The 27196-nt window shown below is 42.8% G+C and overlaps 1 protein-coding gene across 13 annotated transcripts in view; it reads left to right on the forward strand.

Moving 5' to 3' along the window:
- The window catches only part of RHOBTB1 (Rho related BTB domain containing 1), a 121457-nt gene that overhangs the window by 75578 nt on the left and 18683 nt on the right, over positions 1 to 27196 (forward strand). For 12 of the 13 annotated variants that reach the window (XM_059170171.1, XM_059170170.1, XM_059170167.1 and 9 more), the window contains 3 exons: positions 7706 to 7907; positions 8266 to 8369; positions 25810 to 25995. In XM_059170171.1, the coding sequence (XP_059026154.1) occupies positions 7716 to 7907; positions 8266 to 8369; positions 25810 to 25995 (482 nt within the window). In that variant the 5' untranslated portion in view covers positions 7706 to 7715. Of the gene's footprint in view, positions 1 to 7705; positions 7908 to 8263; positions 8370 to 20684; positions 20743 to 25809; positions 25996 to 27196 lie in introns of those variants that run through there. The other variant, XM_059170181.1, reaches the window with a different exon arrangement.

Consider the following 27196-nt stretch of genomic DNA (forward strand, 5'->3'; position numbering starts at 1 on the left):
TAATTAAGACTGCCTGAGTCCTAAAGCTGCAGCACAATTTCAGTGGTGGATCAGGGCCATGAGAAAGGACATCTGAGCAGAGTGACAAGAGCAGAGTCACCGAAGGAAATGTTACCTGGCATATTTGCAGACAGAAGTCACCCAGTATGTCTAGAACATAACACACAGTTTACTTGTTGTGGTTTTGAAACCTATTTTGAATTTTTTACGCATCTTTTATGCTACATGTTTTATCCGTCTTTATTTTTCAACTGGGGCAGCATTTATTAAGGGCAGTGGATAGATAGCAAGTTTATTTCTAATCCTGGCTCACCTCCCCCACTGACATTGAGTGTCAGAGAGAAAGAGTGTGATCTTGTGTCGGTCCCCATTATCACAGGACGCTGGTGAGGATAATGAGTGGATGTTTAAAAAAGTACCTCTGTATTATCTGTAATCCTAGATTTATATGCACTGTCCTTTCTGTTACTTAAATTCTTTTTCTTTCTGTTTTTATCAAAACTTTCAGTTGAAAAAAAATACTGTTGATTTGAGCGATGAAAGGCAATTTTATCCTGGAGATGTATTTCTGTAAACTTTTGATTTAGGGAAGCGCAGCTCAACCCGACTGTCTCTTTCCCAGATCTGGACCCACTCTCCCTTCCAGCTGAGATGTTTATATTATGCACAGAGCAGCTCCCGCCTGCCTAGGACTGGTAATTAAGAGCTCAGGATAATGAAATCTGCAGTCGGAACTTGGCTGTGGGCTATGGTTATTATGCAACTCTTAACATTTCTCCTTTGTTTCTGTCAATAATATAAAATTCCCAGTTTTTCTTTGTGAGCTCACTCTTCAAATACACTACAATGTGTTCCACCAGCATTATTTAATGACCAAGTTAAATTATTTCTTAAAGTTCAGATTACATGCTTTTCTAAAGGTCAAGAAAATTTAGTGGCTGTGCGACGCCCCGTTCAAACCCTCTAGGAACAACTGAATGAACTGAAAGTACAGAGGCCCCTCTGTGGCCCTTAGAGTTTTGTCTCTAAGCAGACTGCTTACCATGCTTTGATTCAAATAGCAAACGTAACGAGAAACACAACACAGGTGATGGTAAGAGATGGTGTGTTCCAGTGGGGAGTAGTTTGGAGCAATTAGAAGATGCCTAGTAAGATGTTGTGGACAAATGATAAGTCTTCCCTGCCCACCCTCTCTAATATCTGGATTTCTCATGGTAGGAATAACTCACACCCGGAGCAGGACTCAAAGAGTGGCTCTGTACTCAAATGCGCCTAACCAGGGGAAACCAGAGTATCTTGAACTTTATCAGCCATAGTGCCTTGGAATTATTGAATTATGGAGAGAGGACTGTGATGGTCATTTATCCATAGTGTGATTGATCCACTGTGAATGTGCCTGACCCTTCCTAAGTGCCTGGGTCTTAAAAGAGGAACAGGACATCAGAAAGGCCATCGTCTCACCCTGAAGGTGGGAACAGGTACCACTCTGGGAAGAGAAATGATTTGAAAAGGAGACCTGGGCACCTGAGCTCACATTTGGCTGTGTCACTCTTTGGCTTATGGTTATCCCTAGAAGAGAGTCACAGGTAAATTGGGGGACCTGTGGACCCGAATGAATAGACAAAGAAAATTTACTCAAGTAGGGCATGGTATACGCTTGCATTCCAAGTACTTCGGCACATGGTAGTACCCCAGAAACACATAATGATTCATTAAGGGCATGAGATGGGCACTTTGAAGGTGTAGCCACAGGAAAAATACAAATTTCACAAACTACCCTTCTATCTTTTGCTAATATAGGAAAAACTGAGTGTATATGTGTCTTTGTGATTGTAATTCTCCTAGAACCATTTACTATACAAAGGAGGAAGTAAATCAGTCTATGTAGAGGCAGGGCAATTAGGAAAACTTTTTAGAGGTGGTCATATCTCACTGAATAAGGTTTTAAGTAATGAGCAGAATTTGCCAGGCAGACAAGAAATGATATAGAGGGTTGACTGTGGAATAATATGTGTAAAGGCACTGAGGTGGCAAACAACATTTAGAATTTAGGAGACCATTTTGTGTGACAGAAGCATACTGTCACTGTTGTAAAAAATTTCTGAAGGGGTGCCTGGGTGGCTCAGTGGTTTAAAGCCTCTGCCTTCAGCTCAGGTCATGATCTCAGGGTCCTGGGATCAAGCCCTGCATTGGGTTCTCTGCTCGGCGGCGGGCCTGCTTCCTCCTCTCTCCCTCTCTGCCTGCCTCTCTGCCTCCTTGTGATCTCTGTCTGTCAAATAAATAAATAAAATATTTTTTAAAAAAAATTACCGAAAATTTGGGGCACCTGAGTAGCTCAGTCAGTTAGGCATCCAGCTCTTGGTTTTGGCTCAGGTCATGATCTCGGGGTCATGAGATGGAGCCCTGCATGGAGTTACTTGGGATTCTTTCCCTCTCCTCTCCCTCCCCCTCTGCCCCTCCCCCTGCTTGCAAACGTATGCACCCATGCTTGTGCGCACTTGTGCGTGCTCTCTCTCTCTCTCTTTAAATAAATAAATAAAGTCATTCTTAAAAATTACCAAAAACTTGGTGGTTAAAACAAACCAAATTTATTATCTTACAGTTCTCGAGGTTAAAAGTCTGAAATGGGTTTCATTGGGATAAAATGAAGATGTCGGTAGGCTGTGTTCCTTCTGGTGGCTCTAGGAGAAAATACGTCTCCTTTTCTTGTCCAGCTTCTAGAGGTCACTTGCATCCCTTGGTTTATGGCCCTTACCTCTTTCTTCCACATAAGAACCTGAGTGCATGCACTGGACCTACCCAGACAACCCAGAATGACCTCCTTAGGCCAAAGTCGGCTGATTAGCAGCTTAATTCCATCTGCTACTCCAACGCCCCATGCCATGTAATAGAACACATTCATGAATCCCAGAGATGAGGACATAAACATCTTTGAAGGACATTATTCTGCATACCACACATGCAATAAAGATGTGGAGGGTGATGGGGAAGAGAAAGTTGGCATGATCCACCAGCCCTAGGTAGGAAAGATCATCCATCCAAAAGGGACCTATATAATCTGATACTTTTTTTTTTAATTAGAGAAGGTGTCAAGGTCCTGGTCATTTTTCTAAGGTGTAATGGGTGTGTTTCAGTTAATTACTAATATACAACAAATCACCACAAACCTCAGTGGTTTAATACAATAATTTGTCCTTTCTCATGAATCTGTAGGTTGGCTGGTGATTCTCTTAACTGGGTTCATTCATGAAGCTTCGTTCAGCTGGAGAGTTGGCCGGGCCGGAGGGTGCAAGGAGCACACTCTGGCATGTGGTGAAACCATAGGCAGGGCTTCCTCGATTATTCTCGCTGTGAATTCCATTCCTCTGCTATGCCTGGCCAGCTTTTTTACACAACAGCCTCAGGACAGCATTCCTGCAGCGTGAGAGCGGACCTGCAGGGCTTCTGGAAGCCTTGACTCTGGGACCCGCACAGCATCACCACCACATTCTCCTGGATTAGGCCACAGTCACAAAGCTAACTCAGATTCAAGATGGTGGGAAATCAATTTCGTCTCCTGATGAGAGTTGCCATCATGACCACATTTCCCCTAGTGAAGAGAGGAGTTTTTACTCTAAGAGTAGGATTTTGAAACTCAAGATTTCAGGGGTAAAATGTATCTGGCCGACAATGTCCAGCACGTGACCAAGAGAAGGGCTCCAGGAAAGTGCAGAGAAGGTCACTGGTGCCGTAGAGGTGGAGGGACTGTGGGGCTAGAGTGTGGGACACATCACCCTATGGACACAGAAAGAAGGCTGAGTTGGTGGTAAACATGGAGGAGGGACATGACATCTGGAAGGTGATAGTAATCATTGTGTGGGCACCTGGGGCGACTGGGCAACCTGGAGGTCATGACCACAGTCTCTAAGCAGTCTGGGGGACGGTAGGCATCAGTACCCAGGGGCTGGCATCCTCACCGAGTCCTCTCTCCCCAGCCCCCACACCGTCCTGTTCACTTGCCATCTTAAAAAAACATCCCTCTCTGACACCCAGAACGTGCAGATACACTCTTCAGCACCTCATGGTCAGCGTCCATGTCCTGAGGACTCAGTGAAAATATGAAACAAAGTTCTAGTCAGTTTTGAGTAAGATACAAAGCTGCCATAGTAACAGGTTACCAGTGTCAGTCCTTTCTAGCTTTTCTTTTTTTTTTTATTATACTTTCTTTGTTTCCTCAGATACGGATCTAAGGGCAAAAGGGTGTCTTCCCTATCAGCAGTCGTCATGGTGGTGAAATTTATTAACAGACTTAAGTGAATAATATTTATTGCTCTCATTCTACATAAATAAAAATCAGAAACCAGATAGTCATTAACCAGATGGTCCTAAGAGCTCATTCAACCGTAAGAGTGCTACATAGGAATAAATTAGAGCCCATAACAAGTAAAGAAGAATAAAATTGCATATTTTTATCATTCTCACAATTTAATATTTGTTTATGTGTAACAGATAAACAATCAGGTTATAATACACATGTAGATGTATTTTCAGATTACCATGAAATAAAATTTCTACCCGAAAGAAAAGATTCTCAGTATTTGGAAATCCAGAAAACCCTTCCTGGAACTTCCAGGTCTCGAGTGAGGGATCTGGGCTGCGAGTGTAGAATTCTGCGCTGCCTTTTGTCTCCCTTACTTGTTGTTCCCTTAAAATCTTGGTTAAATGTTCTCCCCTTTGTACGAGGCCCAAGACCTTTGGCAGTCACTTCAGTTTTGAGCAGATTGCTCGAGATTAGAGGACTCACGGATGTTATTCTCACCTTTGACACAGAAATTCTTCTTAGGACTGTGCATGAGATATGTCTATAAATAGTAATGATATTTTTGTAATCATAGCCTTTATATAAAACCAGGAGGGCTTTTATCCCCTTCAGAGTAGTCTTCTGTGAAAGCTACACAGTTATTCCACCAACTCTGTCATGATTCAAATTATTTGGGGGGGTTCCTTTTTGGTGACTGCTCTCAAAGCTAGTTGACAAGCCAACAAGAAAACCAACCATGTATTTTTTGCATCTGTTTCAGTTTTGACTTAATCCAAACATGCCCCCAAATTTTAAGGATCGGCTCTCTATGACTTTATATCTGCTTAAAAGAATAAAATTGACTTTCAAAAGAGAAAGGTTTTCCACCACTTAGCACAGTCAAAATAGTATACCTCAGGTTCCGGAGTTGTGGGGCTCTGAACAGATCCTGCTTTTCTGGGCACGGGGTGCCCCTTGGTAGTATCACCACAGAAACATATCCAGTTTCTTATCAATAACTACCGTTACCATTTTTATTCTAGAATCTGGAAATAACCCAGAAAAATATATTTAACCTACCTTTCCAACTGTATTATCGTTTAGCTAATTACCTCCAACTCCCATTCAGAACTTTTTCTGCCTTCTTTGTGTAACATCAGGTACTCTCCAGCTTATACCTATGTTTTTAGTTTTTCGATGAATTACTCCTCAGTTACCCTACTAAAATGTATCCTTTGTATAGATGTTTGTGGTTATTAGTGTTCTGATTCTGCATCTAACTCTGGTCTTTCCCCTGACTCAGTTCAGGGTGTTCATCTTCATCATCACGATTAGAATCTCTGGGGTCATCAGTGTGTCGGCTCCGTCAGTTCCCCTTCCCCTCACTGCTTGAGGAGACCGGTGCTAGAATTCCCATTTAACAGATGGGGAAGCTGAGGCTAAAAGCACACGTGGCAAATGGCTAGAAAATGGGGAGACTAGGATTCACACTCACATCCCTTCAAAGGCAGGGATTTTCTCAACCTCAGCACTCTGACATTTGGGTCCTAATTATTCTTTGTGATGGGGAACTGTCCCTTGTAGTGTGTTTCAAAGCATCTCTGGCCTCTACCCACTAGAAGCCGGTAGCGCTCCCCGACCCCATCGTGACAACCAGAAATATCTCCAGACTTTGTTAAATGTTCTCCAGCAAATACTTAAGGACCGCTGGTCTAATCCCAAAGTCAGCATAGACTAGATTTTAAAGAGATCAATTTGAGGAGTCACCACACATGGGTAATCATCAGAATTGAATTGGAGGTTTTCTTAAGCCTCTTTCTTACCCAAGACCTTCAGAATCTGCATTTGCCAGGTGGGGAACAGGTATTTTAAGTCTCTCTGTGGCATCTGAGCCATAGACCAGATCCTAACCTCACCACACATCTATTCTTTGAATCACTCCACTCAATTCTCACCGAACAGTCTCTAGCCTCAGGTTTAACACCTCCTGTGATGGTGTTATAGGAGACAATCTCATGTTCAGATGGTCCTAACTGGGAAAAAGTTTTCATTCTATTTAATAACCTTCTTTCTGTCTCTCCCGTCACAATCTTAATCTCATATTAACCAAATCATCCATTTTCTCCAATCAGATGATTTAAACACTTACTGAGTCCCAGGTGTGTATCAAGCCCTACTCTGAACAGTTTCTTGACCATCGTGGCCATTAAAACCACTATCAACTTGTTAAAAGTGACGAGCTAGGGGTGCCTAGGCGGCTTAGTCGGTTAAGTATTCGACTGTTGATTTCAGCTCAGGTCATGATCTCAGGGTCTTGAGATCAAGCCCCGAATTGGGTTCCACACTCAGCAGGGAGTCCGCTTCCCTTTCTCTCTCTATCTCCCTCTCTCTCTCTCTCTGTCTGCCCCTCTCCTGTTCACACACACTCTCCCTCTCTAAAATAATCTTTTTTTTTAAGTGACTTATCTAATCAGTTTTCTCTGTTTAACAATAGACTTTCTCAAAAGGGCGATTATAATCCATTAAAATCTTAAAATGTTACATGGTTGGTCACCCATCCAGCTTGCTGCCAGGAAGCAGTCTGCTCTGGATTTTATGGAGCTTCCTGCCCCCAGGAGGGCGGGGGTTGGGGGTGGAGACCTGGCAGCAGCTTTTTCTCCTCCCTTTGACCGCTCACTCAGCAACCCTCTTAAACCTTTTTGATGGTTTCTAGAACATTCCAAATTAGCTCCTCATCCTGGCAAAATCATTCTTTACCATATGCTCCAGATTTCTTGGTGAAAACAGAGAATTTTAAAATCTGTTGCTTTATGGTGCCCCTCTTGAGAATACCATTTTTATGAATTTGATTAATTAAAATTGGTAAATGAATATAAATTAATTTTACAAATGTATCAAAATTCAGTCTTACAGTTTACCCTTCTTTGAAGCCGAGGAATCCTTTCTGCTTGCCCTTTGGATCCCTCTCGAAGTCACGGTGGTAGTGGAGAACCTCCATTAAACTGCCTTTCAGTGGGGGATTTGGGGTCGGGGGAAGATTGTGATGGTGTAGATGCTAATATTGCCAAGCAGCTCACACCCCGATATCTAGGGTTAAAGCTGCAGGTGACCGGTCTCTTTCATGGGTCCACATGAGTAGCTAGTGAGCTATGAATGTGTGCCAGCGATCCTGACTTGCCTGGTTGAATTTTCAGTAGGCAGGTTGTGTTTGGAGAAAACCAAGGAGAAAATAACATGTTAACGGGAATAAACCGTTTGAGGTCAAAATAACAATCCGGCCGATGTTTTTGTACTCATGTGAGACATAAACAGAAAACTTGAGTTTGAGTTAGGTTTCGAACTTCGTGCTTATGCTTGGGCACCTCCGGAGAAGTGGCTGGCTGGGCGCCTCTTGTCTCTGACTGCCCCGTCCCTCTCTCCTTACAGAGTTTTATAAATGGACACTGACATGGACTACGAAAGGCCCAACGTCGAAACCATCAAGTGTGTGGTCGTGGGAGACAACGCCGTGGGGAAGACGCGCTTGATCTGTGCCCGAGCGTGTAACACAACCCTCACGCAGTATCAGCTGCTGGCCACCCACGTGCCTACCGTGTGGGCGATCGACCAGTACCGAGTGTGCCAGGAGGTAAGGTGTGCAGAGCTTCTCTAGGCTGCTCAGAGCACGTCCCTGCTACGGCCAGGCTGACTCTACCAGGGGGTCGGGGGTAATTAGTGCATGCAAAGTCAGGCTAATGTTCTTGGTGCCACCAAGAGAAAACAAAAGCAGAATGTGCCATTGGGAGTCTGGCTATCGTCTCCTGAATGAGGGGGGTGAGGGCTGTTTGAGTCGAGATTCCCAGAGGAGAATTTGGACTTGGCTCGAGTCCTGTTGGATGAGACGAGAAGACGCATGTGGGACAATGGGCCTTGAGGGTGCTCACTTGGGCGTCCTCCTGAGGAGCCTCAGAAGGACGCTGAGCAAGAATGCGCTCTCTCTCCTGCAGGTCCTGGAGCGGTCCCGGGATGTTGTGGATGAAGTGAGTGTTTCTCTCAGGCTTTGGGATACTTTCGGCGATCACCACAAGGACAGGCGTTTTGCATATGGCAGGTAAACCGAGGCCGGTGCTGTGCTGTTGAGCTTGAGCACAATTTCCTTTCTGAAACCTGCAGCTGCTTCATAGATCAACAAAAGCCACAACACGTGGCCTTGAAATGTGTTGGGTTCTGTACTGTGTTTAAGGAAAAAGCAAAAAAAAAAAAAAAAAAAAAAAAAAAAGTATTGTCTTCTGATGTCAAGAAAAGCAGTCTGCCTTGACACTAGGTCCCTCCCAGGACGTCCCTTGTTGAAAACAACCAGTGTTGGCTGAACTGGGACGATTTCTAGAGGATTCTGGTGTGCTCTGGCCCTGGGCTGCTTTGATTGCTGTTTTCCTGAGTGGTACGTTATTTACCTTTTGCTAGACTGTTTTAAGTTATTTTAGCACTTGGCCACCCCACTTCAGAAGGTCTCTTTGGTCTTTTCATAACCATATTAGCAGAATCTGGTGTTATTTGCTTTGGGCTTTGTTATTCAAAAAGTCTATTATTTTTATTTGAAGGTCATTTTTTTTTTTAAGAAAGAAAAATACCTCTGAAATCCTTCACAAGGCACATTTCCAAAATGAACTGAGGCACTGATGTCTAATTTTACATTAAAAATCAAGGAAACATCCAGTGAAATCCCTGCAGTGATTCTTGGACACTGATATGACAAGGAACATGGTCAAAGTGCCTGAAGTATTTAGGAATTTCTTCTTGTCACCCTAACTTAAGGTCTCTCGGTGAATGTTAAAAGCTATCAAAATCTAGATAAGGACATTTTCTTACTCCTTAATTGTAAATTAACACATTTGATCTTAAGGTTAGAATTTAGGTGTCACGGATCCCTTGTGCCTTGTTGACATTGAATGTCATGTGACCTCACAGGACTGGATTAGGTACTCAAGGCCTTGAGCTCCTCCGTGGTACTGAGAAAGACATTTCTAAAGTTACCTCTCTTTCTTCAGGCCAGTAGCTCTCTGAAGCCTCTGAACAGACTGTGACGGGCATTTATCCACGTGGTCTAAAATACTGAAAAAAGCTGCTAAAAGTGTCGGTCCCATCCCTAAGAAGTTGTTCACATGCTGAAAGACTGCCATTTAGACCAGTTTGTTCATGGGGACTCAGCAGAGAGGGGTATGGGAAGTAAAACACTAATTTTCATGTCCTCTGGGTCATGAGGAGTTTTGAGGTTAGTATCCAGTGTTGTAGGCACTTTCTTCTCCTTGAATTTCCTGTTCCATGATTTCCTTTCTTTCTGTGGCAGTCGGTCACGTGACTCCATCAGTTCCGACTGCATTGTTCTGCTCCCTTGTCTGTAGTGTTTGGTTCTATCAGCTCTAACCTGCTCCCCCTTTGATATGGAAACAGGAGAGGGGTGTCAGGACACAGGGTGTTTCTGGCCCAGCTCTCCATGACTCTCAGTTTATGTGCTTGTTTGTACCTTGTGTTCCCTCTGTCTTCTTCAAGCCTCCGCAGCCTGCAGGCCTCCTGCCGCAGACCCCACCACGGGTAAAGAACAAATCCCAGAGCTGTTCTGTCCCAGCCTCCAGCATCTTTCCATATTGCTAATTATGGGATTCCACATCGATGTGACACCAAAACAGTACATTTTGTGGAAGAGTCTGGTAGGAATAGGAGTTTCTCTTACTTGGGATAGGGTTCAGGCCACCGCATTTCATTGCTTTGCAAGAGCTGATTAATTTCTTTGTGACTTCCATTTTTAGCTTTCTATCCTTCAGGAAGGAAAAAAAAATCCTAATTATAATTTTTGACAATCAGTTTGGTTTGCACACCTGCTTTTTGATGGATGTTTTTTACTGTGCTTGGTGTGAATGACGAATTAGGGGGATGTGATGTATTCCTTATACCTGGAAATGTATTTGGAACCTCTTTAAAATCATTCGTTTGATTCTTGTGGTGATAGTGAGCAAAACCAAAGTTGCCTTAGACCTTTTCCTCTCCTTCCTGGCACCGGGGTAGTTGATAAGTTGTCCCCTCAAACATTCTCTGGCATGGACAGGCACTGCTTGCAGTGTGGATCCTGTGGTTCAAGGTGCTGTTGGTCTGCCTACTTGAATCTGTAATTTTCCTAGCATGATGGAACTATAAGCAGAAGGGCATTTTTCAACCCATTTTTTAACCAACCAGAATAATAGTTCCAATTTATCAAAAGCTTACATGTGCCAGTCTAAATGTTAGGTGCTTTGCCAACATTATTTCAGTTAATCCTTTCAGGAGCCCTAGAAGGCCAGAGATGATTTCCATGCTACAGCGGAGGACAAAGTTGAGTTCTTTTACAACCATAACTTGCTCAAGAGTGAGTTTCAGAAGCAGAGTCAAACCCACCTCTGCTTGACTCCTGGCCCCCACTCCTTCTTCTGTGCCAAGCTACCTCAATCTCACTATAAACAGATGTAGCTAGAACCCACCCCCACATTGATGAGCTGGGTATCTCTTTCCCTATTTGTTCAAAGGCTTAGAACTAGAAGAGATCTTGGGCGACTGGGTGGCTCAGTCGTAAGCGTCTGCCTTCGGCTCAGGTCACTATCCCAGGGTCCTGGGATCGAGTCCAGAATCAGGCTCCCTGCTGAGCAGGGAGCCTGCTTCTCCTTCTGCCTCTCTCTACCAGTCTGCCTACTTAGGCATGCTCTTTCTCTCTCTCTCTCTCTCTGTGTCAAATAAATAAACAAATAAAATCTTTAAAAAAAAAAAAAAAAAAAACTCAAGTCGATCTCACAGTGTCACCTGGTTGACCTCTCTGCTTCAGGAAGAGAAATCATCCACCCAAGGAAAAACATCGAGGATAGGAGTCCTTCTCCTATTGGATGGAGAGGAAAGACAGCAGAGCGGCTTCAGCACCCCAGCACAGAGCACATCTGGCATCTGTCAAACCCTCTCTTGTCTGGAGTAAATGACTCCAACTCTCTCGTAGCCTTTCTTCCCACCGCCTACTTTCTGTGCACTTTGGATGACCCTTTGAAGCTCTTCGCTGGATCTTTTAAAATATCAAGAACAAAACTGTACCTAGTAACCATGACTGTGATTAACTGCTCCTTTTTGGCAAGAAGACAGACTCTTTTTAAAGGGCTGTCGCTCCAGATTTTCTCCCCAGAACCGTTACAAGGATGAATGTTCACAGTTAGGTACCTGGCATGGAAAATACAGACAGGGAGGATGGGCTCTGGGCCCCCTGCCCCTCTCCTGTAGTCACACCACACATAAATAATTACCGATTTTATTGTTTCCTTTCCTCGAAAACCTCCACCATTGATCTGACTCAGGATCAAATAACCTTCAGACACGTCCTAAAGCCTATGAGGCTGGAAGTTAGGGATAAACAGCAGCGAGGCTTCCTGTGAGCCAGGCCTGTGCCCGATGCTCTACCACTTCATTCTTGTGGTGACCCTGCAAAGTAGGCTCATTTCACAGTTGAGCAGACAGGCGCAGAATGGGGCCAAGGTCAGTCAGCGAGGAGAGAGGAAGCTGGAACTTTTCCTGTGAGTTCCGCCTGACTCCAGAGCCCGCATCTTCCCTCTCCACCGTGTTGTGGCTGGAAATGGTGACTGAGGACCAACTTCTCTTCAGGGCACTCCTAGTCCAGGCTGATGTCTATGCTGCTCTGTGTGGATAGGGAAGACCAGCCTTCTCCCGTCTACCATTAGCTCTAATATGCCATTGTGCCTCTTCAGTTCTTTAATACGTAACAAACAGCTTATTTCCTTAAATAGCTAAACATGAGTGATCTCACTTTCAGTAAACATGGTACATCCAAGTGAGCTTTTTGAAAGGGAGGAGAAGCCCTGGGCACTTTAGACGGCATGCTCTCCCCTAAAAATTTAACTAACGTACCCAGAACCTTGCCCTTACACCCCGCAGGTTCTGGGCATATTTTCTGTTCAGCCAGAACTGATTGATTAATACAGATTATTCTTTCACACAGGTTTTTCTCAAATGTTGTCAGTTCCTGTGAGAGGTATGGTATGTGTTTTAGATGACAGCATTAATCAGAGCCATGGTCTGTATGTGTCTATTTAGGTAAGATAGGTCTGGTTTCACAGTGAAGGCACATGACATCAGATACACCATGAATACCTCCCGTTTTGAATGCTCGGTTGAGGCTCTTTTAAAAATTCAGGACTATGGGTGACCAGTGTTTATGTCTTTGTCTAGGATTGGCTGTACTTGTGGTTAATGGCAGGGGGAAAAGTAGGAAGCATCTAATGTGTCTAGAAAAAGTGCTTTGAATTAGCTCTTCTTGTCCACGGCAGGTTATAAACGCTGGGCCAGAAGTAACATTCAGACGATGATTTCAGCCTGTTGGACCGTGAAATCTATCAAGTGGAGTTGGGCCTGGGCCAAGACTAAGCTGAGGCAATAAGGCACTCACCTCCGGCATAAAATATAAATAGTAATAACTTTTAAAAGATAGGATCCCTGATTTTTTTTAATTTTTTATTTTTTTATTAACATAATGTATTATTAGCCCCAAGGGTACAGGTCTATGACCTGATTTTTTTTTCCTTTCTTTTTTTTTTTTTTTAAGATTTTATTTATTTATTTGACAGACAGAGATCACAAGTAGGCAGAGAGGCAGGCAGAGAGAGGAGGAAGCAGGCTCCCAGCTGAGCAGAGAGCCCGATGCCAGGGCTCAATCCCAGGACCCTGGGATCATGACCCGAGCTGAAGGCAGAGGCTTTAACCCACTGAGCCACCCAGACGCCCCTTTTATTTTTTTTCAGTCTTGGTAGGGTTCAGCATGGCACTATTACTGGTCCTGACTTTATTTAAATTTTTGATACTTTATTCACCGTGGATTTTTTTTCTATATTTTTTTAAAAAATAAAGCAGGCATCTGGATTACATAGTTTTTTGGTACCTCGTTGAACTTTGCATCTGAGATAAAAGCGTCCTTCTCACTCTCAAAATCCTTTTCATCTGAGTCCTGGCCCAGATGGTAGACTTGAGACGCAGGCAGCAAAGGAGCAAGAGGAGTAAAGTTCACAATGTGCATACTATATGGAAAAGTAACTCAAATCGCACTTCTAAATGTGGGCACCAAAGGATCTGGGGAAGCTGTTGCAACCTCTGTCCTAAAGCTATTTAGTACTGTGTACTGCTGTGGCCTAAAGAACTAAGATTTGCCCAGGTTATAGAAAACAGGAGAAAGGGGGCGCCTGACTGGCTCAGTTGGTTAAGCATCTGACTATTCAGGGCACCTGGGTGGCTCAGTGGGTTGAGGCCTCTGCCTTCAGCTCAGGTCATGATCCCAGGGTCCTGGGATCGAGCCCCACATCGGGCTCTGCAGGGAGCCTGCTTTCTCTTCTCTCTCTCTTTCTACCTGCCTCTCTGCCTACTTGTGGTCTCTGTCTGTCAAATAAATAAAATCTCTAAAAAAAAAAAAAAAAAAAATCTGACTATTCATCTCAGCTCAGGTCTTGATCTCAGGGTGGTAAGTTCAAGCCTTCTGTGGGTATGGGTATTCCACAGTCCCTACTGAAAGAAAGAAAGAAACAAACAAAGAGGGAGGGAGAGAGAGAGGGTAGGGAGGAAGAAAGAAAAGAAAGGAAGGAAAGAGAGAGAAAGAGAAAAGAGAGGGAGAGAGAGAGAGAGAAAGAAAGGAAGAAAGAAAAAGAAAAGTAGAAAGACCTGGAAGAACAGCTAGCTGGACCAAGGATCAAGAATAGTTGTTCCTAGGAGGTCGGACTAAACTGCAGGTTTGAGCAGGCCTGCCCATGCTGGATGTTCCGATGTCAGAGTTCTAGGGAGAGGTAAATCAGCAAATTTTAGCGGGTCCCTGGATGATTATAAAGCAGGTGGTCCTCAAGCCATGCTTTGTTACACACGGCCATGGAATCATGATTATCGTGCTCTTTAATGAACCTCAGCCAAAAGGGAACAATCTCTTAAAGATTAGAGACAGAGATTTTGAGTGAAGGAAACTAGGGGAAAGAGGACATACTGTGTGATTCCATTTCTGTAACATTCTGGAAAATGCAATCCATGATGAGAGTAGACCACTGGTTGCCTAGAAAAGAAGAGGGAGGGGGAGGGATGGATTATAAAGGGACACAAGGAAACTTTGGAGGTGATGGAAATGTTTGTTATTTTGATTGAGATGAGAGTATTGAGTGCATATGTATGTCAGAACTAGTCAAACTGAACCCTTTAAGTGTGCAAAGTTTATTGTATTTAAATTATATCTCAAATATTTTTTAAATAAAAATATTTTTATGGACAGTCTAATCTATGAAATGTGAGGAAATGTGCATGGTAGACTATATATGTTTTCATTATTTATAGAACTTAAAGTTAATTCACATTGAGAATACAAATCATTTGTGTGAACTTAGGGGGGAAATATGGGATCAAATCCTGAATAGATGACTGTGAGAAATGGAATGGTTCTAGAATCTCAAAGCTCAACGATGGAACACTTATCAAATTATCCCCAAATCAGGCTGACTCCCTTTTCCCAGAGATAAGCCCTCAGGCATGTGGATCAGTCTGACCAAGGGGCCTGTGTCTTTGGCTGTGGTTCTGTTTGTATCTTTTTCTAAGAAGATCCATTGGCTGAAATACCCTGTGATAACCTAATAGAGGACTTCACATTCCCTGAAAGTTTCCCGTTTCTCCATTTCTCACTCAAATAATAACAATGTAGGCTTTTGTGCTTGGTTCCTTCTGGAACTGGGGAGGGCAGTGATAACCTGTGGGAGTATACAAATGACTTTGTCCCTTTCGTACTCAGTCACTCTGGCTGAGGATTGGGTGCAGAGGTGGGCGAGGAGTGACCTTCCCGTGGGTGAGGTCGCTGCCCATTTGGTTGAGAGGTGCTATCCCTTTTTGTTTCTCTGGACTGAGGCCCAGCCTGCCTGCCCAGGCTCATCTCTTGCTCCAGACATAACAATATTTGCTGTTCTGTGTTCTCTGTGGCCAGTTGACCCACAAACGTGCATTATATCCACCTAGACATCACACCCCTGCTCACCTATTTTTTTTTTAAAGATTTTATTTATTTATTTGACAGACAGAGATCACAAGTAGGCAGAGAGGCAAGCAGAGAGAGAGGAGGAAGCAGGCTCCCTGCTGAGCAGAGAGCCCAATGCGGGACTCGATCCCAGGACCCTGAGATCATGACCTGAGCCGAAGGCGGAGGCTTAACCCACTGAGCCACCCAGGCACCCACTGCCCGCCTATTCTTTACCTAGTTAATTATCACAACTATTCTAAGAGTTTAGGACAAGAGTCACAAACTCCCACAAATCCCCTTCGTACTCTCTCCCCTTCCCTGTCCCCTCTAGAATCCAGGTGAAATGTCTCTCCCTTATGTTCCACAGGGCACCCCGGCAACTCTCTAGCATAGCCATGATCATACTGTCTGAAAATTGGATCCTTCATCATCTTCTTCTGGTGCCCTTATGCTACGGCTCCTGGTATCTGTAAGACGGGAATTTGTCTGTTTACTCTCTGTCTCCGGTGCTGGGGGCCTGGCACAGAGGAGGAGCTTCATAAATGTTAGTTGAATGCCTGCATGAATCTGTCAATCAGTCTTACACATGGCAGGATCTTATGAGGTATTTACAGGGAAGTCTCACTGTAACAAACTCCCAAACTGTTTCACTAGGTTGAATTTTATATTTGCACTTTCTTATAGTAAGAAGCACAAATCATGGACCACGGTGAGGGTGAGATGGATGGAAAACTGGTGCCTAGCCTCTCCTTAATAGATGAGCAAATGAAAAGATGGGCTGTGAGGCCAGGAAAAAAAGGAGGGAGGTAAACTGAGCCACCTCCCCAAAACCACATTTCCACCCCAGATTTTTCGATTTGTGAATTCTTTTCATAAAGCCTTGCTTGAGTGATTATTCTTTTTTAAAATATTTTGTTTGTCTGAGAGAGAGCACAAGAGTGAGAGAAAGAGCGGAAGCGCAAAGTGGGGGGTGGGGAGGGAAAGTAGAGGGAGCAAGAGAAGGAGAACCCCGCTGAGCAGGGAGCCCGCCCAGGGCTCAATCCCAGCACCCTGGATTCATGACCTGAGCCGAAGACAGATGCTGAACTAAGTCACTCGGGTGCCCTTGAAGGAGTTTTCTTAAACAAAATTATATGTATTAATACTTACAATTTTCCAATTGTAGGTTTCCTTTCTGAGTGTCATTTCCAAGATCTTTATAAGCATCATTTTTTAGTATATTTGTTTATCTAAACACCTTAAATCCATTTGACCAACAGTGAGGACATGAACTCGAAGAATCGAAGGTGGATTATTACTGCTTTGTGCTTATTCAAAATAAATAAACAAAAATGTATTCTGCCAAAGGCATGCAAACAATTTGAACACTTAAACTTGGTGGAAATATATAGATTCTGCACCAGAACACTCAAGCCCAGGATTGCAGTGAAGCCAGATCCTCCAGCGCCCAGAAAAATGTGCCACACTCTGTACCGTCCTCGGTCTGCTGTCCCCACACTGTCTTCCTGCTCTGAACTGGTGTATCTTCTATGGTGACCAGAAGACAAAGCATCAGAAAGCCGGGGTTTCTCCGGACCGGGGTTTCTCGGTCCAACCGAGCCCTGTCCCTAGGATGAATTTGTCCTTGGGAAACAGTATTGCCAAATGAGATAGCAACAATACTTGATTGATGGCTGGGGTCACTCGTGTTCCAGGACCTGGAAGGATGCTGGCTGCTCCCCAAACACTGTTCACGAGGCTGGGAAGGACAGCCCTTTGTGGTTCAGGAAAGCGTTGATGGCCCCACAAGGTGCCATAGAAACATGACAATGAGTCCACCAAATTGGGTAAAGAGAATAAGGGACTATTAATTAATGATAAATTAATAATTATAATTAATAATCAATAAGGCATTGTTCAACATATTAATGTCTTACGTTCTGTCTTCTTTTTACCTTTTTTCTATTACTACTTAACTGGAAGCTTGACAAGTAGGGTCAAATAATACCTAAGTGCGTTGACTTTTTATCAGTTTGTGGTGTTTCTTTTTTTTTTTTAAACATTTTTTTTTAAGATTTTGTTCATTTGAGAGAGAGAGAGAGCAAGCACAAGCAGGGGGAGAGGCAGAAGCAGACTCTTCACTGAGCTGGGAGTCTGACGTGAGGCTGGATCCCAGGACCTGGATGTCATGACCTGAGCCGAAAGCAGACGCTTAACCATCTGAGCCACCCAGGTGCACCCCAATTTGTGGTGTTTCTTTACTGGAATATTCTGACGAAGAAATCTATTTCAGCCCATACAGTTTTCCCTTTTAAATTAAGTGGTAAGAAGAAAGAGACTGTTGAGTAATTCTGCAGTGTCTTCAGGGGATGATTCTGTCACTAGCTTTCAGCAGTTACATTTCAATAAAGGACACAAGCTGGGAAGCCAAGAAGAAAACCTCTCTTGATGAGAATGTTCTGTCCTTCTTTCTAGTTGCAACATACGAGATATATATATCCTTGGTGACTTCGGAACCCATAATCATGTTTGTCTGACAATAATTGGTACTGTAAAGTTTACAGGACATTTTCACAGATATTTTTCTTAATGCATTTTATCAATAATCCCATCAAGAACTTTTAATTTTGGCCATTCATTAGGTGTCCAAAATCATTCCACCAGTTTATTCTCTCCCTGGAACTCCTGTGTCCCCAGCCTAGAGAATATAGTCAGAAGGACCAAGTGCTGAACTAGAGAAAGATAAAGCAAATTAGCAAATTGTCTTTTCAACTTATCATCTTGGCTAGTTGACTGAATTTGTTTGTTTGTTTGTTTTTGTTTTTGCTTTGTGTTTTTTTTTTTTAAAACAAGATGGTCAGGACACCTGGGTGGCTCAGGTGGCTAAACGTCTGCCTTTGGATCAGGTCATATTCCTATGATCAAACCCCAAACTGGGCTCCCTGCTCAGTGGGGAGTTAGCTTCTCCCTTTGCTCCTCCCCCTGCTTGTGCTCCCACGAGCTCTCTCTCCCTCAAATAACTAAATCTTAAAAAAATAAAAAACAAGATGGGCTGAGAAATGGAGGGTGCTCCCTTCAGCCTGAATTCTGTGTTACTTACCGAAAGTAACCGGCCTGCTTCTTTATGCTTCCTTTGCTTCTGGAGATAATCTAATTCCATGAAGAGATCATTAACCCATTATTATCTTGGCGTGAGGTGGGGTAAATGGATTTTTTAGATAAATTCCAATAATTTAGAAATACATATTAACTGGTTAATCTCTGCCGTATACCAGAGATATCACATGGCTTTCAGCCCTCATTGTCTGAAGAAATACAATAGCTCACAAACTGCTTTTAGCTTTTTATCAAGACCCTAATGTATTCCTTAACTGACTTATTTGGGGCCTCACCTCATTTCCTTTAGACTTTAGAACTGTGGACACGTTCGCATCTACATCTTTTATCTTTCCATACCTATAAGGCCTTTTTATTCTCTAAACAGTCATTGAGGGCCTCTTTTGTCGCAAACAATGGTGTGGCACACAATGGGAAAGAGGAGCTAATAGGATCAGGACAGACTCTCTGAAGAGGAAACTTTCGGTCCACCGGGGAAGACAGCAACAAATAAGTACAATTCAGTATTAGCAACGCTGAGCTTCAGATGTCCATACCAGAACCGGGGAGAGAGGACTGCTCAGGACCAGCACTCTGGCACCATTCTTGATTCCTCTTGCTCGCATCCCACTCTCGGCCCCTGAGCAAACCCTGCCCGCTCCCCCACCCCACCCCACCACCCCGCACATATGTACGGAACGCGACCAGTTAGTTCTCACCACCTACAGCTGCTCCCAGGCCAAAGTCATATCATCTCTCACGTTTGTTACCTTTTCATTGGTCCCATCCTTCTGCCTTTTCACCCCCGACAGTCCCCCTCCTCTCCCCCATGACCAATTAGTCAGTTCTCATTATAGCAGTGGGACAGCCCTGTTGAAACATAGATTATATCATGTCATTTTGCTCAAAAACCCTAACAGTTCACCAGTTCATTCAAACTAAAAGCCACAACCCCAGGAGACCCTACCTACCTCTGTCCAGCAATATCTCCGATCTCAGCTGCTGCTTCTCCCCGCCCCATCCTAAGGGAGACATCCTGCCTCAGGACCTTTGCACTAGCTCTTTCCTTTTCCACAGTGTTCTCCCTCCAAACAGCAGCATGTTAGCTCCCTCACCTCCCTCAGGTCTTTACTGATGTGTCTTCTGCTCAGTGAGGCCTTCCCTCGTTTCCGCAGTCCAGGAGCATCTTCTGCTCCCTAATATTTCTGTCCCCCTTCCCTGCTATATTTCCTGTCTGGCACTTGTCACTACCCAACACACCACATAGCTTACATATTCTTCTTGCTTGTTGTCTCTGTTTTCCTCCAGAATATGTGCATGAAGATAAGCACAAGGACAGTGATTTGTGTCTTTAACTAATTGCTATAACCTCAGTGTCTAGGAGAGTACCCGGTATATAGTATTTTATCAGTTAATGTTGCTGGAAGAGGTGATTGAATGATTGTTTATTGCTGTTGGATAACTGACTTTACAAGTACCTTTATTGATTCAAGGAGGATTGCTGAGAGGTCTGGGTAAACTCCCTTTCCTATTCTGGTGGAATGATCTTGCTAGTCACATTTGTTTCAAAAGAGTCAGGGAGGTTAATCCCAGAGACCTCCCATTTGGCATTCAGGCTGACATGGAGGCTTGCTTCTATCTACAACTAATCTTGCTCTCAGGAGAAAAAGTGAAGAGTATGGAAAGTTCCTCGGTCATTTAGCTTCAGGGAAAGCCAAAGAGGAATGAGAATGAGAGGTGGTATTGGGAGGGAATTTATTGCCACAATTTTACCTTCTCCTATTAAGCAAGCCTTCTTTATGTCAGTGCTTCCTGCTCTCATTGACCAGGAGTTAAATAAGATTGCTTAAACTATTTCTTCTAATAAATTACTTGTGCTTCACCCAATTTCACATGCATTCAACTTTTTCTGATGATTATGTGAGATGTAAGAATATCCTACAGGGAGCATGGACTGCTAAGCAGAGAAAATGGGATGTTGAATGAAAAAGAGCCCCTTTCTACTGGATGATATCCCAGAACCTTCTATAGCAGGATCACTGTCCCCCGTGATATTTGTATCATGATCGAAGAACCAACCATTTTGAAGGCTCAAATTTTATCTGTCTCAGGGTTTGGTGCCATTGGTGGGACGTTGATCTGGCTTTTCTGCCCTTAAGAGTGTGCATTGCTTTGGCCTCAGTTTTGGAGGGTGGGGGTAGACCAGTTTAAAATGTTGCTTCCTACTAAACATGCAGTTACGGGCCTGGAAGAAATAGTTGCGCATGCTAATCACTCCCAAATCTGGATATATTGCAGGGTGTTTTGACAGTTTTCCCCACATAACATCTGTACTTAAGAAGCCTCACTGCTATTGGTAAAGTATTGACTTGATTTCTCTGCTCACATCAGGGCACTGCATGGTACTGCCCTGCTCTCCCCAGATCCCCTGCCAGGCGCTCCCCTACAGACCTCTCCATCTTCCATGAGTATGAGCTTACAGAGCCATTCATCTCCCAATGGTTATGTTCACCAATCACTGACAACTCCCTCTGCATCTCATACACACCGGGCTGCTTCCCTACTAAAACTTTCCAAAGCCACGTGTGACACATTTCCTCTCTCTGCCATGCTCCCAGCTGTTTTGTGCTGTTTTGATTTGTTTGCATAGCGCTGTCAGACTATATGCATGAAAGGTGTGTTGTTGACATGAATGGTTTTGAAAACGTTTCTGTAAAGAACCTACCTAGGTTCCAGGGGGAGAAGGAAGCTTGAAGTCCCAAAGGGGGAGGTCAGGGACTCCTACTTGAATCTTGGCCAGAAGAGGACCTGGGCGCACTGGAAAAGGAAAAGAAGCCCATTAAAATGTGATCATGATCTCTACCAAGATGGATATAGGGGTCTCTACTAAAAAAAAAAAAAAAAAAGAAAGAAATGGCAGGCAGTACTGATGTGTAAAGAGGTAGGGTCCTACCATAGAACAAGACTTCAAAGGTTATGTTAACAAGGAGATACTTCCAAGTGAAACTCAAATAAATAGAACTGTTGGTTTACTCTTGGTCATCAAGTATGCGTCAGCAAGAGACAAGACCAGAACTGGCCACGGGAGAAGGGCATTTTGTTGTCCCACTCACAGCTATCTGGAGGACGAGTTGGAACTAAAGAACCTTCACAGTGGCTTATCAGATTCGCCTACGGTTAGGGTCTTACTTACATAAAGGATAATTTGGGTATTTTTTTTCTTCACTTCACTTTAACCAGATAAGACAACACAAGGCCTACAGCAGCTCCCGGGCCGGACAGTGGTGGCAAGGTGGATAGGACCAGGAAAGGCGAAATGAACCAAGAAGATAAGAGCACTTCTGTGATAGAAAGGAACTTGGGAAATCCATTCTGAGCAATGCAGTGTTATAGTGATGGTCTACCCATTTCAGCCACTTCTTCAGAGGATGAGTTTGGTATTTTACATTGGAAAAGCAGTTTACCTTTTGGTTGCTTCTCTAACCTTTTCCCACCATGTTTGCTATATTTCACTGTAGACATTATCAAGATAGACCCGGGGAACTTGTATGGCCTTTGCTGTTTCAAGTCTAGCTTGAGCTGAGATATGTGAGTAAGATGAACTGTTTCCAGACTTTTTTTCTTGCATCCATCAACAGAGATTGGTCCCAACTTTGCACAGAACTCCTTTGCCAATTTTTTACATGCTCTCTCTGGCCCATGGTCTCCTTGAAAGATAACTGAAAAAAAAAAAAAAAAAACCACGTCCTGTTTGTTTAATATCTGAAGAAAAACTGATACAACAGAGGTTGGCTTTATCAGCTCAAGCATTTTTGGATGACTCAGGCCCTCTACCCTTCCCCACCTCCCACCCTTCTCTGAAGAGTCACAATTGTTTCAACACACAGATTTCCTTTGGATTCTTTTTTACTTAACTAATCAAAACATTACTCCATGGGCATTACTCGATGTGCTAGTACCGTAGTGAGACTTTTATATTAGTATCTTCCCCTTAAGGAAAAGAAATTACATTTTTCTCCCCCAAAATAAACATTCCATAGGTAAGCAACTGAGACCCTGCCCTCTTAAATCCTTTGTAATCCAGGCTTTCTTTTAAAAAGCCACTTAGCTGGGTCAAAAAAAAAAAAAAAAATCTAAACATCTTCCTACCCCTTCTCGATACTCGAGTTCTGGAGTTTAGAGTTCTGTCTACTCTGTGCTTTGCTTCTGCATTTTCCAATTCTTGTGCTTTCTATTCCAAATAGCTGTAGGACGCCATTTAAATCCTATCAGATTCTTTTTACAGCTGAAATAGGAACCCTGAGGTCATTTCTGGGCTAACCCTGCTGCATAGTATGTGAGAATGTCCTCATCACACCTCCCCCTCCCAATTATTTTTAAACTCAGCCCTTCCAAGTAAAAAAATATAACAGAGCCACAGAAGTGGAAATGCTAGAACCTGCCTTTTTCTTTTTATCTTTCATAGGCATGGCATTTTAAAACATGAGCTTGTGTCAGACACTGAACAGTCTCCACACAGGAATGAATGTTTTGATTAAAAGTTATTTAATATCTCTAGGTCCTTGGAATCCTGCCTAAAGCTGGAGATATTCTTAGCTGCAGGTCTCGTGCCTTCCTTGACTAGATAGAAAAGCGGCTCAAAATCTAGAGGGAATACGTGGCATTCTCAAAATAGTTACTTGATTGTATAGGTGTTTATATCACAGAGGATCCTGCTGTGTGAAGAGTTCGGGGTTCGAAAAGAATATTGGGCTAAGGAGGAATGTGTCAAAACAGCATCTTCCCATCACTCCATCCATCGCCACGTCCATTGATTCCCAGCCTCTCCGTTAAAATCAGGGTCAGGGTACTGCATTGTTCTGGCAGGCCTGAAGAATGGGATTCTCCATAATTAATTGGTACATAACGTTTCCTTCACTTGCATTTGTATTGAGATCAACAAGGGTTAAACCCAAAGACACTGAAGCAAGTTGATAGGTAAAACAGGATCTTATTTTTTTTTAACTGTTTTCAGTGTACAACAATGGCGATGCAGTCTCCTAGCCCCTAAATGTGCATTAATAAAAGGAAAAAAGAAAAACTTTATTCCAAGGACACAAATAGAATTTCGATCCAGTAAGTTATTCTAGCTTCAGAGGGAGGTAGCATGGCTCTTGGTACAACCTCTTCTCTTTAACTATCATCCTTTTGAGGCAAAATATTTACGGAACATCGAATTATTTTTCCAGCTTTCCAACAGCATTTCATGCATTGAGATATTGATGTGACACAGTTAGAGGTTGGGCCCTCCGGACCTGTATTGTGTGATGGCATTAAGTGACTATCATCAAGAGATTCCATTTTTCCCAGCCCCCAAGGTCCTGTCTGTACTTGTTTACAGGTCAGCTGAATAGTAACCAGTATGTGTTCAGTGGCTTGAGTGTTATCACGGTAACCTTGGCAACCGAGCCAGCTCTGATTTCAAAACCTCACATGCTGTATCATAAAATTAGATAACAGAATTGACATTTAGCTACACGTCTGTCATATAAATTAAGCTTTGAGACTATTTCCTTTATAGCCATGTGCTTCAATATGGAAATGGGCACCAATTAGAACAATATTATGCATATACATACTCTTCCACATTTAGGTGCTGGATACATTTCCTCAATTCCTTCTCTATAATATTGAACCTCACAGAATGCCATGTTAATCTCACTGTGCCAAAATTCGTGGTGGCTTTGTTTTATGATCGGGATGAAGCTTAGAGAGGAGCTGCATCAGATATCCTATATAAATAGGATTATGAATAATAGAAAACTCAGCTCCTAAAAAATGTAAAATTCAAAGCATTCTTGGCTTTCCCTGGTACCGCTATTTATGCTGATTAGAAGTAAGGCTGTGCACAGAATATTCCACTAACTAAATCAGAATCCCAAAGACAAAACATGCTTCCCTTTCATTTATATATTTATGCATATTTTTACACATAATAATTTATTTTCCAGTATCTACGAGTCTCTGATAATATCTATTTCAAGGACATTCTAAACATGCAGATTAATACATCCATCCACTTTGAGTCCGAGGTCCTCTTTTATAATTTGTAAATATTTTAATCTCGGGATTTTCCCCTCTGTTTGCTGGGGTCTGATGCAGTTTTTCTGGGATATAAATTTAAAGATTCAACTTGTGAATTACATTTAATGTAAGCACCCTGCAGTTTTCTGCATTGCAAATGATTATTTTTAGAAATTTTATGGTTGCCTGGATATATTTGTTTGTCTTCATTGATATGTAGGGGAGAAATCTCATTAATGATTTAAAAAGAAGGTGTTTTGATTCATCGACTTGATTCTTCTCATTACATAAACAATAAAGGCAATAAATTAACATCTAATAAAATTGTAAGAGCTTATTTCTGAATTTAGCTGCAAGATAGTCTTGAATCCTTGGGCATAATTTTTCCTATTCTTTCTAGTCTTCTGCCTCAATGTTTTCAAAGTCACCATTCAGCATATTTTAACCTAGAATGATTGGTTTGTAATTCTTATTAAAATACCTTTTAGCAGCTGTCAAACACCATAATTGAACAACTGTTTTGTAAAACGGTTCTTTGGCTTCGAGAATGGTAAGTTATTATATAAAAATAGAAGATCCCTCTGTCAAAATGGACTATAAAGTACTTTTTTCCTCTCCCCACTTACCTGCTGTGTGTCATATACAACATTTGAGGAATCTGCTTCCGACATTCTCATGTTAGTCATCCACCTAACTCTTACCGGCTTTCTGTTAAATATGACCTTCTTGTCATATCCCTAGTAAGGAGTCAAAATCCCTGCAAATTCAGGACATTTTCTTTTCAGAAACAGATAAGTGGTTGTGCTCTCTACATGTGTGCTTAAGTGGGAAGAAGGGCAGAAATCCTTCTGTGTATTTGCTGATCCTGGACTGCAAAGACCTGTTAGGTTCTCAGTAACATTTAAACTGTTTGCTTTATCTCATTGGGTTGACTCATCATGGCCTTTATGTTTAAACGGGTAAAAGGTAGTTTTTATTGTTTTATTTTATCTCGCAACTATTTCTTGTGATGAACAGAAATAGTTCCGCATGTTGTGGCTCCAGGACTGGATCGAGTTTGGGTAATCATCTGTACTGTAAAATAACATCATCAGAAAATTCGCGATACACGGGCGTTCCGCAGTGCGATATGACAATAAACTCAGGCTGTGTCGGTACTGGAATGTGGGGGCTTCTCAGGCTGTTTGCATGACTCCGAGATGTATTTTATATCGTGGTTTGGTTTGGTTTGGTTTTATTGTGACATGATACGGCCTTAGATGGATTGGTGGGGGGCGTGGTGGAGAAGGGAGGAACCATAATGATAAAAGACAAAGAAAAGTGAGAAGGCAATACAGCTTCTTTTGTGATTTCCTTTTAGGTCTGATGTTGTGGTCCTCTGTTTTTCGATCGCTAATCCCAATTCCCTAAATCATGTGAAAACCATGTGGTATCAAGAAATCAAGCACTTTTGCCCTCGCACACCTGTTGTCCTAGTTGGCTGCCAGTTAGATCTCCGCTATGCTGATCTTGAAGCTGTTAATCGAGCCAGACGCCCTTTAGCAAGGTAAGCCAAGGGAATCCGTGTTTCGCTGTGCTGGTCAAATTAAAATTTAGAGGTAACAGATGCCTCTGCAGCCTAGAATTGCATTGGTGGTGGGACCCCATCAATCAGCTGTGTTAGCTCATTAATCCTGACCCTTCTTGGGCTCACCATCCCCTTGTAGGTAAGGAACCCGTTTTTGTAAAATGGTGGACCAATGTTGGAAGTGAATTCTCCAACCAGTGACATGGGGTGAATAAAAGTGCCTTGAAATTTGTAAAACATTAAACAAAACATGGGCCACTCATAATAATAATGTCATTCTTGATATTATGATTATTGTAATAAAGTTAATGATTGTCCAGAATGATGAGCCACAGTTTCTGGTCCCGGGAATATCGGGTTCTTGCAAATACACACACCCAAGTGTTTTCAGTCTTCTCTTTTTCCTCAGTCCAACCTCTGAGAATATTTCATTCCCAAAACGGCAGTGTCTGGTTTTTTAAAGTTCTATGGACCTGTAGTTGCAAAACAGCCACACTGTGTTTTAAATGTCTCTAGCGGTTATGTTTTTTAAAGTGCCACAAGTTTAAAAATCTGCCTGAAGGAGGATTTGTTTGACTCTGTATAAAATGTGGAATACCAGTTTTAGGGGGAAATAAGAGTTTTTTAAAACCCATCCTTCCTCCATAGTCCCTTCATAAAAAATAATTTTATATAAATATATATCTTATGTTTTATAACATTTGTTGCTGAAGAGCCCAAAAATGTTGATATTAATATCTTCCTTTGTTGTTTGCCTAATAGGCTAATTAGAAAAATTTTGTATAGACAGCTTTTTATACTCTCACAGCAAAAGCAAGTGGTGCTTTCTTTGGACAATTTCTGACGTTCTTGGTGCATTTCGGATAAATTTTCAGAAAACCTTTCATGTTGGGTTTTCACAGTTCTTCTATTAAATGCATGGAATAGGCATGCATGTTAGAAGCCACGTTGTGGGGGGGGGGGGGTTGGAGAAGCCACGTTGGGGGGAGCTGGCGGGGGACTCACAGTGAAAGAGAGTGCCTCTGGCATCCAGAACTTTCCATGGGAAAGAATTGGCCAAGATAATCAGTCCTCACAACCACAGACTGGAGGAGACCAGAGGACTAGAGGAGAGTTATGGGCACTAGAGGATGCAGAGGGAACAGTCCCTTCTTTAGGGCAGTGCTGAGATTTCATGATG

Source organism: Mustela lutreola, chromosome 4, assembly GCF_030435805.1.
Source record: "Mustela lutreola isolate mMusLut2 chromosome 4, mMusLut2.pri, whole genome shotgun sequence".
In the NCBI taxonomy this organism is placed as follows: domain Eukaryota; kingdom Metazoa; phylum Chordata; class Mammalia; order Carnivora; family Mustelidae; genus Mustela; species Mustela lutreola.